This window comes from Vombatus ursinus, unplaced genomic scaffold (genome assembly GCF_900497805.2).
Source record: "Vombatus ursinus unplaced genomic scaffold, bare-nosed wombat genome assembly UNPS02011700.1, whole genome shotgun sequence".
In the NCBI taxonomy this organism is placed as follows: Eukaryota; Metazoa; Chordata; class Mammalia; order Diprotodontia; family Vombatidae; genus Vombatus; species Vombatus ursinus.
Window position 1 is genome coordinate 6,772,472 of NW_020951478.1, and position 19,560 is coordinate 6,792,031.

The window sequence follows — 19,560 nt, forward strand, 5'->3', positions numbered from 1 at the left end:
CTACTATGTGAATCTTTTTTTTTTTTTTTTTGCCGCAGCAACTCATGAAACCATAGGTTTCTGCAGAGATAGCAATTAGGTCTGGTGGAGAGAGTATGTTCATAGAGGTAAACAGTCTGTTGAAGTGAGTTGGTTGTATAACAGATGTAATTAGCAAACTGGCAAAGTAGATGGACACACTCAGTTGACAAGAGGTGTTTACTAGATTACCTTATGCAATATTATTAACAAATGATATTCACTAAAGAATCCAACTGGTTGTTAAAAATTCAAAGTGAGTGTTCTGTGGGACATCTTCCCGGCCATTTTGCCCTGGGTATGGAGCACTTTCACAGAGCTGCTGGGTTCTAAGAGTGATAAGCCATCTGGTACTTAACATTAGAATCAAAATTAGCTAGGCTTTTTTGTGTGTGTGTGATGCTTAAATTTATTAGAAAATCCAAAAGCTTAATTTCCACTGAGTTGCTGAGACCTGCCATCTGCTGCACGGGAAAGAAAATGGGGATTTTTAGCGTCCATTTATTGTGCAATGTGAGTGTGTGTGTGCGTGTGTGTTCAAGGAGAGAGAGCAAGCACTTGGCAGCAAAAGACATAATGTCAGTTGAGTGACTGCAAAGGACTGGGAAGCATAATTATGGAAATCACCTATTCCAGTGCCTTTTTTCTCTCCCTGACCACATGTTCCTCCTACAGAGTAACAAATAGCACACACTGCCTGATGTCTGAGACCAAGCAGGCTCTCCACTTTGGAAGCACAGCAGGCTCAATTCATCCAAAAAGGACGGGGCCCAGCCACCACACTAGTGTTGGAGAGTCAGCTTGCTCCTTCCCTCATGGATCAACTTTGAGGATCCAAATAAAATGGGCTGGTAACACAAAGGTACCCAGGAGTTCCAAGACTGGCTTCTGAGAAATGGAGTGGGGAAGAGATCTGAACTGATAGGCAGAAAGAGAACTGGGAAGAAACAGATGGGAGAGGGAGCCGGAAGAGATGAGAGTAGTAAAGAGGAAAATAATATACCATCGGAAATAACCCACTAGTGTCTGCCCTTAAAATGGGTTAATGAAAGGCATTATGGACAAGAGAGACCACTTGATAAGACTAAAAAGTAGGATTCATTATGAGGCAAAAGCCTTCTTGGGTCCCCTGAATGGGAGTTTAACTCTTGAAGTATGAGAAATAGTACATAATGACCACTCCAGACTTTGTTTTGTTTTGTTTTTGCCTTCTTTCTAGAATGGGGATCTCCATATTCACTATATGGTAGTCTCAGCCAAGGCATCTCTACATTATAGACATCAATTACCTTTACTACTAGTAAGTAATTGAACTAAGACCATGCACTCACCAGACTGTGAACTCTTTGAGGGAAGGGTCTTCTATCTCTGCATTTCCTACAATGCCTTGCAAAGAGTGAGTGTGCAAAAACACTAACTAAATGAACCCACAGCACTTACACTCCCAGGTTTAGGTCCTCCAGCCTCAGGTTTAAATGGAGGGGAATAACTAAGATAATTAATAATTCCTTGGGGGAACACTACACACTGAGAATCAACAACCTGGACTTGAGGGTCCTGGAGTTAGGAAGACTCATCTTCCAGAGTTCAAATCTGGTCTCAGATACTTACTAGCTGTGTGACCCTGGATAAGTCACTTAACCCTGTTTGCCTCAGTTTCCTCATCTGTACAACGAGCCAGAGAAGGAAATGGCAAATCACTTTAGTATCTTTGCCAAGAAAATCCCAAATGGGGCCACAACTGAAAACAACTAAACAACAGCAACACATGTGGAATCTTGGATAAATGACCTCATTTTTCTGGTCCTCTGAGAAGAGAGATTCTAAATCTTGAAAGGACAGGGGCTACATCTATCTAACTGACTTTATTAAGAGCTGCCAATGCACCGTGCACATAGGGTTGCCTTAACAAGGGAAGTACTTGTGGTTTGAGGAAAGAGCCCTGGATCTGGTCCTGGATTCTAATCCCTACTTTGTGCACCCTTGAGGAAGGAAACTGGGCTTTTGTTTCCTTATTTGTAAAATGAAGTGATTGGACTAGATGACCTTTAATTTTCCTTCCACCTTTTGCTAACTACAGGCTTCCCCCACAATCAGAAAGCATACTTGCCCCTTTTTTCATGAATATAAGCCTTGCTTCCAATTTATTTTCAGCCAGAGTTGTTAGAGGGAGGGTCTGTGTGGGGAGAATGAAGCCTATTAGAGGCTTTGCCAGTTGGGTTCACCCCAAGGAATGATTCTTCAGGTTTCAACCTGAAACTCTCATGAGTCTTAGCTACCAGGAAAGCAGCCCCTTCGGGCTAATTATGCAATAAGTCACATTCATTTTCACCCCCTCATAAGCAAAGCCCTTTTGACCTCCCAGTGTTTCTCTGGGTGGTTGAGAAGAGCTAAGTTAGGCCTCCACGCGGAGAGAGGTTGGGTACAACAAAGCGATCTGTTTCTAATTTCCCTATGGACTGTGGCCATTTTCCCTTGATAGGCAGTAGGCATCCAGAGTTGAGGTGCTGGAAAGGATTCTCATGGGTGGTATGCTAAATGTTGGAGGAGGACGAGGAAAATCTATCATTTCGTGCCCAAGTAGTGAGCAGTGAAAACTGGCATCAGTATCGGCAGCAGCAGGAGCAGCAGCCACCATGGTAATCAGCTCTTCTAGTCTGGTCTTTCCCTCAGGCTTCTTCCTCAGATGGGGTATGACTAAGTTCTATCTAGACTGCAGGATCCTTAGCCTGGGGGCCGTGAATATATGTATGTATGTGTGTATGTATGTATGCATGCATCCATGCATGCATAGATAGGTGTATGCGTGCATTTACATATTGTATGTGTATATGCATATATGTATAGAACACATATGTATGTGTATCTGTATATACAGATACACATATATATTTCTTTTTTTGATATGATATTTCTTCTTCATACTTCTAGGAACTTTCTAATAAATGTAAACTCTATTTTGCACTTTGTTCTAAGCCCTTCCTAGAGTCACTATTTCAATATAATTGGTTTCCTTAATCCTAAGGGATTTTATTTCATGTATTTAAGAACCATATTCTAAGAAGAAGTCCACAGGCTTCACCAGACTACTATGGGGGGGGGGGGGGGGGGGGGAGGGGGGGGGGGGGGGGAGAAGAAATGACACAAAAAAGGTTAAGAATCTCTGAATTCTAGAGACATTTTCCAGTAGGAAGGTAGAGTGTGGAATTTATTAGAATCTGTGATGTGGTGAGGGACTTTGGAGGAAGTGAGAGTGGTCTAGAGGGGAGAATGCCTTTTGTTCAGTTTAAGTTTCACCCAAACATTGAAATCTCTTATTTATTATGTGTCTTATTCATATATTATATATGTATAAACTATGTATTTTATAAGTTACACTATATATATATATATATATATATAAAATTTATAATTATACTATACATGGTTCAGCACCATGCCTAGAAGATAGTAAAGGTTTTCCAGCTCTTAGCAAGGTGCCTGGCACATAGGAGGTGCTTAATAAATGTTTATTGATTGATTGCTTACTTAATAAATGTTTGTTGACTTGATTTTACTTTGAAAAATTAAAGTGTCTTGTAGACAACTTCCCGGTTTCAAGGGAATAGGGCTTTTAAAGTCAAGGAAAAACTATTACCCAGAAAACATCTGCAAAGTTCAGGGCCTGAGACACCGATGGTTCTCCCACTCCTTATGTTACCTCTTTTGGCCCCTTTCAGAGACGTGGCCTGGAGTAGTGGAGAGAGGACAGGTTTTGGAACAGGGTCCAGGATTGGCGGTCAGGTATCTGCCCCGTACTACTTTCTAATCTGGACAAAGAAGCTTGGGAATGGTATAGTGGATAGAGGGCTAGATTCAGAGACAGAAACATCTGGGTTCAAATTCTACCTCCGACACTTACTAGCTATGTGACTCTGGGCAAATCACTTACCCTCTCTGGCCCTCAGTTTCTCATCCATAAAATGAGAGGGTTAGACTTCATCACCTCTCAGGCCCCTTCTTACAATTCTATGATACTAAATCACTTAAGCTCTCAGTGTGGCAACTCTCTGAAGCTGTAAATTACAAATAAATCTCTTCTCCTCCCCTTCCTCACCATGTTCCAATGCTTTTTCAGGTAAAAACTCTAAATTTCTTGAAAGTCCTATTTTCTGGATAGTAGCTACTCAGTTTAGAGGTCACTCAGTTGAAAAAATGTCAGATATCTTCAACTCCTCCCTCCCCCTTACATTCAGCCCCTTTCATAGTCAGTGTGGTTTAGTGGGTAGAGAACTGGATCAGGAAGAACTGGGTTCATAGCCCACCTCTCATATTTAAACCCCTCTCCCCCCACCCCTTTGTCACTAGTAGTCTGGTGAAGCCTGTGGACTTCTTCCTAGAATATGGTTCTTAAATACATGAAATAAAATCCCTTAGGATTAAGGAAACCAATTATATTGAAATAGTGACACCAGGAAGGGCTTAGAACAAAGAGCAAAGTAATTAAATATTACTGTATTTAATATAATTCAGTGGCTCCTTACTACCTCTAGGACCAGTCTGGCTTTTAAAGCCCCTTCCTCTCTTTCCAGTCTTCTTATACCTTACTCAGACCTTGTTCAGTGATTTTCAGAAGTGTCTGACTCTCCATGACCCCATTTGGAGTTTTCTTGGCAGAGATACTGGAGTAGTTTGCCTTTTGCTTCTCCAGCTCATTTTACAGATGAGGAAACTGAGACAAACAGGGTTAAATGACTTGCCCAGAGTCACACAGCTAGTAAGTGTCTGAGGCTAGATTTGAACTCACAAAGATGAGTCTTCCTGACCCTAGACCCAGCACTGTATGTACTATGGTGCCACCTAGCTGCCCATATTCCTATGATCCAGGGACTGGCTTCTTTATGTTAATGGGAAAATAATCTACCATCAAATTTTTTTTTTTAAGTGAGGCAATTGGGGTTAAGTGACTTGCCCTGAGTCACACAACTAGGAAATATTATGTGTCTGAGGCTGGATTTGAACTTAGGTCCTCCTGACTTCAGGGCCAGTGCTCTATCTACTTCGCCACCTAGCTGCCCCAACATCCCACTTTTCAAACACTTTCAATAGTTTTACATTGCCTGCAGAATAAGGCCTTCCATGACTTGGCCCCAATTTGCCTTTCCAGTTTTATCTTATGTTATTCCCATATCCACAATACTCCATGTTGTGTAGTTCAATCCAACTGACCCACTAGTCATTCCCAGAACACATCTTGCCTTGGGGCTCTTGTTTATACCATTCCTTCTCCCTGATCCTCTCTCTTCTAAGCTCCCCACTCACAATCCATTTTCAATGATTAACGCTCCAATCATTCTTCAAAACTTAGAGTAAACACAACTTCCTCCTTGAAGCCTCTCCTGATTTCTACTTTCCAGAGAGGATGTCTCTTTCTCTGAACTCCCATCATACTTCTCTCCATTCACTGAGGAACATACAGAGTAATACAAATTCTCTATATTATGTTTTTTTTGCATGTATTAAATGTCTCCAGCTACTTGAAGGCAAAGGCAATGTTTCATCTATCTTTGTGTTCCTTCCAAAGCTTGATACATTTTGGGGGGAGAGGGGGGGGTGTGATTTGGACCTATGATTTCATTCCCACCTATGGGAAACTCTAGTATGGAAGGTCTCCTTCTCCCCCAACTGTTGAAGATGAGAAATTTATCTGTAAATTATAGTCTTAGAGGGCTGTCTGGTGTACTGAGGGGGTGGTTAAATGATGTGCCCATGGTCCTACAGCCAGTTTTGTGTCAGAGAGATAGGATTTGGACCAAGGCTTTCTTGAGTCTGAAGCCATCCTCAGACCACTACACAAATTCGAGTAGACAGGGGCATGGCCATAAGTGGGTGGAAGCTGAAAAGGTGTTGATGAATCCACCGAGTCGTTTGTCTCCGTGGGGATGAAGAGAAGGGAGTGTTGGATTTGGCCCTAGGGTGAGCAGCGACTGAGCCAACAGAGAGAATGGAAACTGACTGCACCAAGGTGAAGAACGCCTCTACTGGTTCTTTGAGCTGAGGCGCAGAGTGCTAGTGTGACTCCTAAAAGGGAATGACAACAATTCTGGGGATGGTGGTGACAATGCCCTAGCCGGTGTGAAGTGCCTGAGCCCTCAGCATTCTTCACAAGTGAAGGAGAGACCCCAGAGCCTAGCCATGGGAGTGAGATGCACAGTAATGGGTCCATGTCAACATCTTTCATATTTCAAGAAAGTATACTTTTAATGAGGCTTTTCTTTTCTTTTTTTTTCTTTTTTGGAGGCAATAGGGGGTTAGTGACTTGCCTAGGATCATGCTGCTATTAAGTGTCTGAGACTAGATTTGAAATCATGTCCTCCTGACACCAGGGCCAGTGCTCTATCCACTGTGCCACCTAGCTGCCCCTTAATGAGGCTTTTCAAAAAGAATATCTTTTGTCAAATCCTGTGTCCAGTTTTTTTGAGACAATTGGGTTTCAGTGACTTGCTCAGGGTCACACAACTAGTAAGGGTCTAAGGCTGGATTGAACTCAGGCCCTCTTGACTCCAGGACTGGTGCTCTATCTGGTGCACCATCTAAGCTGCCCCTGTGTCCAGTTCTTGAGAGTGGAAAAAGCAGTTGTTGTATCTTCACTCCTTACAGAGTTGTTGGGCCTATACAACCAGGAATACTAAAGGCTGTGGAATGGAGGAAGGGGATATGGCGGTGCATGTAGAGGATAAATGGGAAAGTTAGCAAAATTTTTACCCCACAAAATGTTTAATTCAGGGTGCTCTTCTCTCTTCCTTGAAAACAAGTGTGTCCCCCATATCCATATAGAAAAATTCAATCTTACAAAACAGATAAATGACTAGGCATTTTTTTATATGACAAAAATATTCTTCCCTTGTTGAAAGTATTCATTTGTGGGGAGGAGAAGAGGTGAGGGAAGGGAAAAGTGTTTGAAATATCAAGTAGTATGGAGTAGTGGCTAGAGAGGGCAAGAGTGAGAGTTAGGAAGACTTGGATTTATATCCCACCTCCACCACTTACTGGTTATGTGACCCTAGTCAAGTCACTTAACTTTCTTAGACCTAAGTTTCCTTATTTGTAAAATGAATGAGGTTGGACTCATGTCCTTTAAGATCCCTTCTAACTCTAAACCTCAGATCCTGTGATAAGTTCCCAATGCTTATTTAAAATACTGTAGAGTTTGATTTACCAAAATTCTATTTCTGCACATTTAGGAATGCCTGTGAAAAGTGAGGCATATCTGCCAAATGCTCATAACATCTGACTCTGCTGTCTTTATTTTTTCCCCCTGATGTAGCAGCAGGGGCATAAAAATGAATAATTATGAAAGGTGATCCTGGTTCAAAAGCAGACCTGGCAAATAAGCTCTCTTTGAACCAGCCCTGGTGGTCTTCTTTGTTCTCCTTTCTACTGTTTGCTCCTTCTCTCCCCAAACTATCATTCAATTTTTAGAAGGGCAAATGTTTGTTTTCTCTCTGCTTTCTAGATCATCTAAACACATATGCATATGCCCACCTCATCCTCTCCTCCAACTAATTTGGACTTACTGTTTAAACCAGGCCAATACTACCATTTCCAAGAGGAATCTAATCAACCATGGAATGCCTCTTCCTACCCTTCTATAATTATAATTTGGTTTCAAATTTAGTTAATCTAAATTCTCTATGGAAACAAAACTACTCATAGGCTGCAAGGTCTGCATTAAGCTGGGTCCCAGTACAGCTATTAAACAAATAAACTCACTGGAAACAAGGAAAAGGTATAATTAGTTTCCCAAAGCGGATGTCATTTCACTTCCCTAAGAGAAACCATTAAGTTGTCTATAAATGGGTTTTTCATGCCTCATTATACATCCTTTTCTTGGTTTCTCTTCTAGTATGGATTTATCAACACCTGCCTGCAATCTCTAGTGATTGAGAAATTTGGTGAAGAGACCTGGGAGAAACTCAAGTAAGTATTTTATTTTATTTCATTTTTAGGCAATTGGGGTTAAGTGACTTGCCCAGGGTCACACAGTAAGTATCAAGTGTTTGGTCTGAGGCAAAATTTGAACTCAGGTCCTCCTGACTTCAGGGAAGGTGCTCTATCCACTGCGCCACCTAGCTGCCCCTCAAGTTAAGTATTTTAACAGACTGACTCTTTGTCACCTCATTTTGGGTTTTTTTATTTTATTTATTTATTTATTTATTTATTTATTTATTTATTTATTTTGGCAAAGATAATGGAGTGGTTTGCCATTTCCTTCTCCAGCTTGTTTTACAGATGAGGAACTGAGGCAAAAAGGTTAAGTGACTTAGCCAGGATCACACAGCTAGTAAATGTTTGAGGCCAGATTTGAGCTCAGTAAGATGAGTTATTTCTGACCTCAGGCCTGGCACTCTATCCACTGTACCACCTAACGAATCGTCTTTATTTTGTACTCTAAGTACTTGTATATGTATTTGTTGTCACCCTTCCCCCTTTAGAAGGTAAGCTCCCCGAGGGCAGGAATTATCTCATTTTTGCCTTTGTGTCTCCAGTTCCTAGCACAACACCTGGCACACAATAGACACATAAATAAATGTTTATTGTTTTGGCCCATCCCACGAAAGACACCAAAGAAAGCAGCTGTTCTCTGCTCGGCTCTCTGCAAGTTGGTTGAGATCATTCAAGAATACTTTGTTTAAGCTTTCCTTTTCAGTAGATGGTGCAGGCACTTCACTGCTGGGTACTAGCTGAAATTACATTAAGAGGGAAGAGACACACCAAGAAAAGATTTCTCATACCATTTTCAGCTGAGGGAACAAAGAGGATATCCTAGAAACTATAGGAACTTTAAAAGTTTGCAAAAAAGGAGATTTCACTACAGCTTGAAAGAGGGATAATACAATTTGAAGAAATAAATACATATGCTGAACCCAACTGGGTGATAGCTGCTATTTAGCTCTCCTACTTTTTTATCTCGGTGATCTTTATGTGCCAAATCCCTTCTGGATTGAGCCTGAAAAGGAATATCAAATCATAGGACATTAGAAACCTGCAAAATTTCAATGAAACTGCATTTTTAAACCACAAACAAAACCAGATTTAAAGGTCAGTCAGCTATTAAATTTGCATTTTATTAGATCCCTGCTTTGGAAAAAAAACGCAGATATTCCAAAATATGAAACACAATGAGGACATTATTTGCATTACAAAAGTATTCCTTTCAGTGCTTCATTTAAATAAAAAGCTCTGCATTGTATTGAAAATGAGATTTGAAATTGAACTCAGAATTAATATACACATGATTTTTAAAGGCATATCTTTTGAGTAGAGTGAGGCACATTCACATGCTTTATACTTCCAATTTTATTTGGTATAAAACAAACCATCAGATAGCATCACCTCTTAACCCTCCATTATTCACCATGTTCATCCCACATCTGCTATATTTGTAGGCTACTAATTGCACTCCTGAAATTCAATTGAATTCTATTAATTCTTTTCTTTTTTTATTCTGAATCGAACAAAAACCAGTAAAAAAGAACATTTCCATTCACTAAGTAGAACTAAAAACCAAGGAATATATGGAACTCCAACAGGCTTTTATGTCCATATTGATTTTTTAAAAGGACAGAGTAAATTCAACACGCTATTTTAAAAGCTGTCTTCTTGTTTCCTTCTGAAATTCCTTCCATCCTAAAATGGGTGGAAGAGAAACAGTCAATGACCCTCTTTTCTTTCTTTTCTTCTTCTTTTCTTCTTCTTCTTCTTCTTCTTCTTCTTCTTCTTCTTCTTCTTCTTCTTTTTGGAGCAACCCTATTGCTAGCTTCCCTCTATCTCCAAGCTAAAAAAGGAGAAACAAAGTATTGAAGAAAGTTTTATCCCTCTGCAAAACTGTAAGTCCTCTGAAGGCATGAATCATATAATTTTTTATCTTTGTCTCCTTGCCATTGATTGCAATGCCCCATGCATAGTAGGCATTTTATAAATGTTTGTTGAATTGAATTAAACTGAAGATAAAAGGAAACACAGTGTGATGGGAAGAGTACCGAGGGGACGTGAAGACATCTCAGCCTTTTTGGTCTGTGACCTTGGGCAAACAGTTTGATCTCTCCATCTCATTTTTCTCGTTTTAAAAAGAGACACACTTACCCTATCTCCTTTACAGAGTTGATGTGAGGAAAGCATTTTTTCAGCTATAAAGTGATACATGAAAGTGAACTACATGGGGCAGCTAGGTGGCACTGGCCCTGGAGTCAGGAGGACCTGAGTTCTAATATGGCCTCAGATACATAACACTTACTAGCTGTGTGTGACTCTGAGCAAGTCACTTAACCCCAATTGCCTCACCAAAAAAAAAAAAAAGTGATCTGTAATTATCAAATTGGCTGTTACTGAAAGTCTTCGAAAATCCAAGTCAGTTCAAAGATTTTGGCTGAGATGACCTGTACTGCACACTTCCATCTCCAGCTATTAAAATCCTTTCTATCTTTCAAAGTACAGCTCAGATGCCCCTTCCCCAATGAAGAATTCAGGTTTCTTTCCTCTTGGTTCAAAAACCTATGTCAAGCCAATTAAGTAAATATTCGTGGCCAGTATGTGCTACCTCCTCTAGTGGCTGCTATTGGTGGTGACTAGAGTGCTGGGTCTGGAGTCATGAAGACCTGATTTTAAATCCAGCCTCAGATACTTGCTAGCTGTGTGACTCTGGGCAGGTCACTTAACCTCTGGTTTCCCCAACTCTAGAATGGGAATAATAAGAGCATCTACATCCCAAAGTTGTGAGGATCAAATGAGATAATATTTGTAAAAACCCTCAGCACAGTGCCTGGCACAATATAAATATTTATTCCCTTCCTCATACTGCTGCCTGGCTATGGAGTCAGAGGACCTGATTCAAATCCCACCTATGATGTTTACTTACCCGTATGACCTTGGGCAATTCAGTGAACTTCCCTGGGCTTCAACTCCTTCATCTGTAAAATGAGGGGATCAAGATCTAGGAAAGAAGGCTGAGAGGTACAGGTAGGATAACAGGAAGAAAGGTAGACAGGAATAATGAAGATAAAACATGCTAATCACCTCCAGATAGAGAGATAATGAACTTAATATGAAGGAAAAGACATAACATTCTCAGACATGGGAGGGAATTTGTTTCATCAGACTATGTAAATATGTATGCAGAGATTTTTTTTTTAACATTTGCTCAATGGGGAAAAGGGTTAATAGAAGGAGCAGATTAATGAAAAATATTTGTTGTTAGAAAAATAAAAATAATAAAACAAAAAAAAAACCCCGAGGGGGTTGGCCTTGATGGCCCCTGAGGACCCTTATGGCTCTATTTCTATGATCCTCTGCTTTCTTACTTCATTCTAGTTATTGTTTCTCTGTCTTTTCATGTCCCTTCCCTTTTCCCTATCACTGCTTTGAAATCACTGATTACCCTGGGAAATGTTGATTGTGTCCCTGGCTCAGCATATCCCTTTATAGAAGCAATCTAAGTGATTGTATAGATGAGTGGGAGATGCCTTAATGAGAAATATTATATCCAAGAACATCAGAGCATATAAATGAGAATAGAAAATCTTCATGCCATCAGTCACAACAGTTTGGGTATGTTTGGCATCCCAGCAACTTACAACAGATAAACAAGCCCAAGTAAATATTTGAGGCAAAGTTCAACTTACAGAAAAGAGAGGTTTGCCATACTTCAACAGAAATGAATGAGAGGACCATGAATGGGGCCAAAGATGGCTACAAATGGCCATGGCTTGTTTCTGTTCTGTTCTCAGAGGCATTAGAGGCAAAGTATTCTAGACATCAACCCTGGGATGAAATTTTGATAGGCCAAGTTTTAATTAGGAACTTTCCCTACAGTGTTTCCCTTCTGCTGATGAAGAAGCAGACAGCTAAGTAGAGAAGGCCAATTTCCCCTTTGGGCAGCTCATGGAAAGAGTGGGGTGACAAAACAGTATTGAATTTCAGATCCAATAGAGAAGGGTTTCTGTCCAGCCTTATGGATGGAAGCCTAGATTTGTAGTCAAAGAGCCCGGGTTCAAATCCTACCTCTGACACTTACTAATTGGCTGGATTTGGGCAAAGTCCTTAACTTTTCTGAGTCTCAGTTTCCCTTTCTGTAAAATGAGGGAGTTGATCTGGAAGAACTCAAAGGTCCCTTATACCTCTAAATCTGTGCTCCATCAACTTGGACTTGCCCCAGTCATCCCATCTAGCTTTTCTCTAGAGTCTTAGCCTCTTTATCAGTGACTGCAAGGCAGTGAGGGGAGGGTCATGAAAAGACAGAGAAACAAAAACTAGAACAAAGCAGGAAAGCAGAAGACGATAGAAATAGAGACATAAGGGACCTCAGAGGCCATTAAATCCAATCCCCTCTTTTTAGTTTATTATTTTTATTTTTCCAAAAACCAAGTGTTTTTTATTAATTTTTTTATTTTTTATTTTATTTTCACTAATCTGCCCTTCCAATAACCCCCTTCTCCAATGAGCAAATGTTTTAAAAATGTAAGTAAGCAACTTAGAGATTTGCTTAAAATATATAAAGGTTGAGGGCCTTGCCCAAGGTCATAAGCTAGAAATAACAGTTACATTTATATAGCACTTCAAGGTTTACAAAGAGTTCTCCATATCTTTTCTTATTTGATCCTCACAACAACCCTGCAATGCAGATGTCGTTATTACTCCCATTTTAGAGACAAGAAAACTGAGAGGCTGAAAGAGGTGAAATGATTTGAGCTGGGTCTCATAACTAGTAAGTGTCTGAGGCAATACTAGAACTCAGGTCTTCCTGATTCCAAGTCCAGTGCTCTATCCACTATGCAATATTGCCTCTATTATTGGTATAGTATTATATTGAATTTGTAGAGTGCTTCTCGTTTTCTCAAAGCTCTTCTAATAAACATTTATTAAATGCCTACTATGTTCTGGGCACTGTGCCAAGCACTGAGGATACAAAAAGAGGCAAATGACAATTACCATATTTCATCTCCAATATTGGTCCTGAAACCAAGGCAGGGCAGGTTTGATGATGAAACTGAGATTAAGAGATGCTGAGCCTAAGGAAGAGATGGAAGATGGGAGAAATAAGAGATGTCTTTATATAATTGAAGAATGCTGTGTTAAAATAGGGAGTAGAGTTAACCTATGACTCAGAGGACAAAACTAGAATCATGGGGCAGAAGTTCAAGGAAACTGGATTTCTGTTCAAATAAGAACTTTTTCAACACCATCCAGAATGACGGGGTAGCAACATGACCCTCCAACACCAGGATTGCTGGGTGATGGGAAGACCTACCAACCCTGAGAGCACCTCTTGCCTTCCTCCTTTGCTATCTATCCTGATAGGGACTGCCCAGAAGCCATCTGAACTGCTTGACTGCTCACATGGTTTGGATAAGATGATGGTTGACTCTATTCCCTTTAGTGACATCAAGGACCACCAAGCCTTACCATCTTCCTTGCTACTACCTCCTAAAGTCCTCCAGGCCTTGCTGCCCTCCTCGCCTCTATGTTCTCTCTGAGCCCTGATGCCGACGTCTGATTTATATAGTCTAAGGGCTTCCAGTCCTTACCATTTACCATCTTGCCATCTTCCCCCTTTTTAGGACTTCTGGGCCTTTCTGTCCATCCTGGAGTTAAACTTTTACTCATGTGTTCTCTCTTTCCATTAGAATGTGAGTTCCTTGAGAATAGGGACTGTCTTGGTCTCTTTTTCCCCTCTATTTGTATCTCCAGTGCTTAACACAGTGCTAATTCATAGTACATAAGCAATGCTTTTTCATTTGCATAATTCATATGCATAATTTCATATGTATAATAAGTGCATAAGTGATTAATTTATTAATGCATTTATAAATGGGAGGGATATACTGAATCAATCAAGAAATTATTTAAAGTAATTAACAAGTCATCCCACTTAAAATCAATGACAAGAGGCTATCCCCTTATATCTTGATCAGGTGAGAATACTCAATTAGAGGTGTGAACTAGTGTGAATAAGGCCTTCCTTTTGGTAATGTACTTGGTACTGTGTGTTGAATCAGGTTATACTCCAGGGATTTCACACTAAATGATGCTGTTGTTAGCTCTTGAACTACTGAGAATGCTTCACTGTAGTTAGAAGTCATGTTCTACAGAACTACATGGTCCCTCTGTATTGACAAAATGGCACTATGGAAAGACCATGGGCTTTGGAGTCAGACCTAGTTTCAATTCTCAGCTCTGTTATTTGTTGTCTATGTGCTTTGGTCAGGTCACTCAGTCTCCCTGGGTCTCAGTTTCCTAATATGTAAAATGAGGGGGTTGGACTAAATGACCTCTCAGGTCATTTTTTAGCTCTAATCCAGAGGTTTCCAAACTTATTTGGCCTACCATCCACTCTTCAAAAAGATTACTCAATGTCCCCTCGGAAATCTACTTTCTTTAACTCTTTTTTAAAATTTGCATCATTTCAAAAATATATTAAATATTTTAAAATGACACGTCTTAAATTTAATAATTTATTGTAAATTTGTGAGTTGTTTCCTGCATTGAAATTTTGATGATGCAATATTACATCATGTAACCATATAGTATTATATTGTAAACAAGTCATTATAGGCACATGTTCCTGCCCATGCATGCTGGACTTTCTGATAATGTGCAACAGGCTCAACACTTGCTTGTTAAGACCTGTCAGCAGACTTGACCACTGATCAGTTATAACTTGCATTTTGTGTGTTTCTGTGAAAAACTACAACTTTAACTCTATTATACAACAGATTAAATATGTACGAATGGCTTTTCAAAATTTTCTTCCCTTCTCTTCTTTCCTTATGCTTCCACCACTGCCTTATTTTTATTCAATGTCCCCCAATTGCACCCAAGGCTACTACCACTCCCCAGATCATTCCAGTGCCCTCAAGGGATGGCATCACCCACTTTGGGAATCTATCCAATATCCAGTACAAACTTTAATTCTTTTATGATGGTTCTATGACTTCATTGTGAATGAACTTTCCATTGGTGCAAACAGCAATTCTTCCCTAAATTTTTATCCTGTGTGATTCTTATGCATACTTTTCTATATATTCCCCAAAGATTATCCATTGAATAAGTGGAACAACTTCCTCTGGTTCTTTCAATATTTTGTGTATATTGGTGTAAATCTCAGGCTGGCTATCATTAACCTTCACTCTCATTACATGATTGGCACACCCTCTTCTTTGGTCATACGTATCTATGATAATGTCTTTTATATCACTTCTTGTATGTAAGTCATCATTGGTAATAGTCCTTCATCATAGGTGTCTGCTTTCCCTTTCTTGGAAAAAAAATATTGCTCTTACAGTGAAGTATCCAGTGATACTATGCCTTTGGGTTACTTAATATAGGTCTATTATAAATCAGGTGATTTTTGGTTTTGTCCAAACTGCATGCAAAAAGCTTACTTTCACTCGTGATAGATCTTTCTGTTTTATGTCATCAACATTTTGCATCATTAATATGATCTCTTCTGAGATCATGGGTTTTCATGACTTAAAGCCGTATGACATCACTTAGATATAAGTGGTGTTAAAAAGATGGGTGTTTGAAGAAAAGTATTAAATTGTTCATACACTTTGATCAAGTGATTCCATTACAGGAATCAGATATACCCCAAGGAATTTATTGACAGTGAGAAAAGACCCATGCATAAAAAAATTCATAGCAGCATTGTTAACAATAACAACAACAACGAAACTCTGGAAAAATATATGCCCAACAATTGAGCAATGGTTTCACAAACTATGATATGGGTAGCTGGGTGGTGTAGTACATAGTTTTGGGCCTGGAGTCAGGAAGACTTGAGTTCAAATCCAACCTCAAACACTAGTTGTGTTACCCTGGGCAAGTCACTTAATCCCTGTTTGCCTCAGTTTCTTCATCTGTAAAATGAAGATGATGGTACCTACCTCCCAGGTTGTTGTGAGAATCAAATGACATAATAATTATAAAGCCCTTAGCATGTGCCTCGTACATAGTAAGCACTATATAAATGTTAGCTATCATCATCATCATTATTATTAGGATATAATAGAGAATATTCCTAGTATGTTAGGATTATGATGAATTCAGAGAAACATGCAAAGACTTGTATCAAGTGACAGAGAATGAAGAAAGCAGAACCAAAAGAATAACAGATACAATGGCTAAAATTTAAAAATAATAATATGAAGAAGCAACAAAAGTCCAATCAAATATGATGGCCATTTTTTAGACTAAAATGGCCCTCTTTTCCAGAGTCAGGCCCACTATGTCAGTGAGGAAGACCTAAGTGTAAATTTGGCCTTTACTAGCTGTATGACTCTGGGCAACTCACTTAACTTCTGTCTGCCTCAGTTTATTTATCTGTAAAATGAGGATAGTAGTAATAATGATATCTACGTCTCAGGGTGGTTGTGAGGATTAAATGAAATAGTATTTGTTAGGTGCTTTGCAAGATTTAAAGTAATATATAAATGCCAGCTATAATTATTATCCAGTACATTTTTATATTTCAGCACCCATGATAAGTTTTTCTATATTCTACAGGGTCGAAGATTCTCTGAATCTGGGGCTAAACCTCAGATGAGTTTTGCTATATTCCAAAGAGTCAGTTTAGGGCCCTAACTCAGGTGAATCTGAAAAAATCAGACGATTATTTCCATTTCAGATCATGTGCAGAAATCCAAGATGCCTTCATGACATATACTGTATATGATGATGTCATCACAATCAAACTGATTCAAGAAGCCTGCAAACTTCTGGGTAAGTATGAAGAAAGAGGAGGGGGTGGTGGGACTCAGAGTTGTAATTCAGGATATTTTCTCCTTGGGCAAAAATAGTTGCCCTTGGGTTAGGGGTTAGGGGTGTGGAGAAAGCATACAGAGGGTAATCTGCTGGTATAGTGACACTGGAAGAGGCTATAGTCTGACCCAGGGGAAGACAAACCTGCAATAGGAGCACAAAGGCTGTGGGACTCTTTGGGATGGGGTGGGCCAGTCATATCTGGTCATACCATGTGATGATGTGGGATGAAGGAGGATCATGAGACCCAAGGAGGAAGGGTGCCTCATTAGATGTTGACTTGCTTGGGCAAAGCCCCATTATGTTTCGTGCTAGTTATGGTGTTGGAGTGGCCTTTTCAACTCTAGGAAAACCAATTCATTTTAGTAGAACAGTCCCATAATGCCACCATCACAACAGTTTTTATTATCATCATGGTCTTTAAAATCTTTGAGGTAGACTCCATACTTGATACTCCAGTGTAACCAATGATAACCAATGGATAAAGGGTTTCATTTATGTGGTCACTCTTCCTGATCATGCAGATCACAACCTACCATAGCCAGTCCCTCCTAGGCAATTCTTGAGCATGTCCTCCCATGAGCTTGCCACCCAACATACTAGGGACCTTCCTCAAGTACTCTTGATGTGTTAAGATCAGTGGACCACACAGGCTATCCATTGGCTCTGCCTCCCTTGTACCATATAATCAGCTCTTTCTTCTTCTTCTTCATCATCTTCTTCTTCTTCTTCTTCATCTTCTTCTTCTTCTTTTTCATCTTCTTCTTCTTCTTCTTCTTCTTCATCTTTTTCTTCTTCTTCTTCTTCTTCTTCCTACTTTCTTCTTCTACTTCTCTCTCTGTATGTATATATGTACATATATGTGTATATAGACATATTCTATATGCACACATATACACATAAACATGCATATGTGTATGTTTCCCTTTAAAATGACATCCATTTAAAATGACCTTTCCTTCTGAAGGATTCTTGTTGGAAATGTGTTGAGGTCAGATTACATTCACCATGCACCTCTCCATTTCATTTTATGTGATCTTCAACTCTGATTTTTCAGAGACTCACAAATATACATCACTTGAAGAATATTGGAGTTTTTTTAGTTATGCTTTTAGTTGTCTACACCACAGGTGGTGGAGGGGACAAAGTCCTGGGCTTGGAGTCAGGAAGACCTGAGTTCTGACCTCAGAAACTTACTAGCTGTATGATCTTCTGCAGGTCACTTAATCTCCATTTGCCTCAATTTCCTCAACTGTAAAATGGGATTAATAATAGCACCTGCCACCCAAGGTGGTTGGGAGAATCAAATGAGATATTTGTAAAATGCTCAGCGCTTTAGTGCTCTAGTACTTAGTGCTTGGTACACAGTAGGCACTTGATAAATGCTTATTTCCTTCCTTTCTTTTTTGGAAAAATCTTAACATGTTTTCCATTTTAAATTATTTATCTTCCTTCCTCTTTCAGTCTTAAATGATCTTGGGATAACTTTGCTTGTATAAGCTGTAAGCATCCACGCTGTCTAAATATAAACACAGCTCAGGTTACATGTAACATGGATAGGTGTCAGATCCGGGTTCTGGCCCACCTCTCTCCAAGGGAGACTGATTTCTGCTTTTGTGGGGAATAGAAGTAGGGCCATCGTTGGACGTTTGTTCCTTTCCCTCCTTTGTATCCAAGGTTATTGGGTTAGATTTTTATTTGTCTCCAATACCTCAAATATCTGTAAGGATAAGGATACAAGGAGCTCAGGAAAAAAAGACACTATCCCTAATCACTCTTAAGAGGAGGTTAAAGCTTAATATCACCAGTCTCACTGTCCCTCCTCAAATGCAAATGCTGGTTACACAAAAGACTGTCACAAATAGTGAATAGCAAATAAATCCTTTTATCCAAGTAAAATGGTAAATGGAAGTTGTGGAAGATATACTGATTAGAATAGATCAAAGAACGTACAATAGTGAAGGGACTCCAGCTGAGAGCAAGATAAAACATCTGAGCTCAACCAAGGAGAGTCAGAATGGTCTTTCCAAGGAAAGTCTGCTCTCAGCATTCTCTAGGGTTGTAAGCACTATAAGTCAAGGGAAATGTTGGGAGGCCAGATTCCCCTATATGTCAGTGGCTCCAAGAGTCACAATAGCCCTTTAAAAGTTCACTCTCATCTCTAAAAACCACCTGTCTCAATATTCTACTCCATAATGTGTGCCTTTCATTGTAACCTAGCTCAGAGAGGTCTCTCAGCCAATCAGAAATCAAGTCTCACTCTGCATACACACAAAATGGTGTTATGGAGACATATTTCCTGGGAAACTGCCTAATCCTAGTAGGTGAAGGTGTTAGACTTAGTTGAGTGTCTTGCCAAGCATTTTTTAAGCTTGTTTTCCTTCTACTGCTTCTCTCTGTCTTTTGAGGTGAAACTACTTGTAATCTCTCGCTTTACTTCTCCATAAGATTTTTGCAATTGACTTTATGTTGTCAACTGGTGCTGTCATTGGCTGCCATATCTTTCTATTTGTCAAGGAAATCAAGTATTTGCTTGATGAGGAGGTTTCTAGCTTGGTTTGGTCTCCTTGTTATGGCAATTGGTTTACATTAATGATTCTTATGATATTATTAATATTTGACCATTGATGCCGATCATTTCCCTTAAAGTTAGATTGTTGATTTAATTGTATCCCTTATCTTTGTCACATATGAGGGCAGTCCTGTCCTATTCTCCCTGCCACTCAAACACACACACAAGTTCCC

The 19,560-nt window shown here is 39.6% G+C and overlaps 1 protein-coding gene across 1 annotated transcript in view; it reads left to right on the forward strand.

Moving 5' to 3' along the window:
• Positions 1 to 3,693: 3,693 nt before the first annotated feature.
• The window catches only part of LOC114039227 (guanylate cyclase soluble subunit beta-2-like), a 90,015-nt gene continuing 74,148 nt past the window's right edge, over positions 3,694 to 19,560 (forward strand). Inside the window, exons 1-3 of the mRNA XM_027856916.1 lie at positions 3,694 to 3,801; positions 7,904 to 7,977; positions 16,682 to 16,776. Coding sequence (XP_027712717.1) covers positions 3,694 to 3,801; positions 7,904 to 7,977; positions 16,682 to 16,776 — 277 coding nt within the window. The remainder of the gene's footprint in view (positions 3,802 to 7,903; positions 7,978 to 16,681; positions 16,777 to 19,560) is intronic.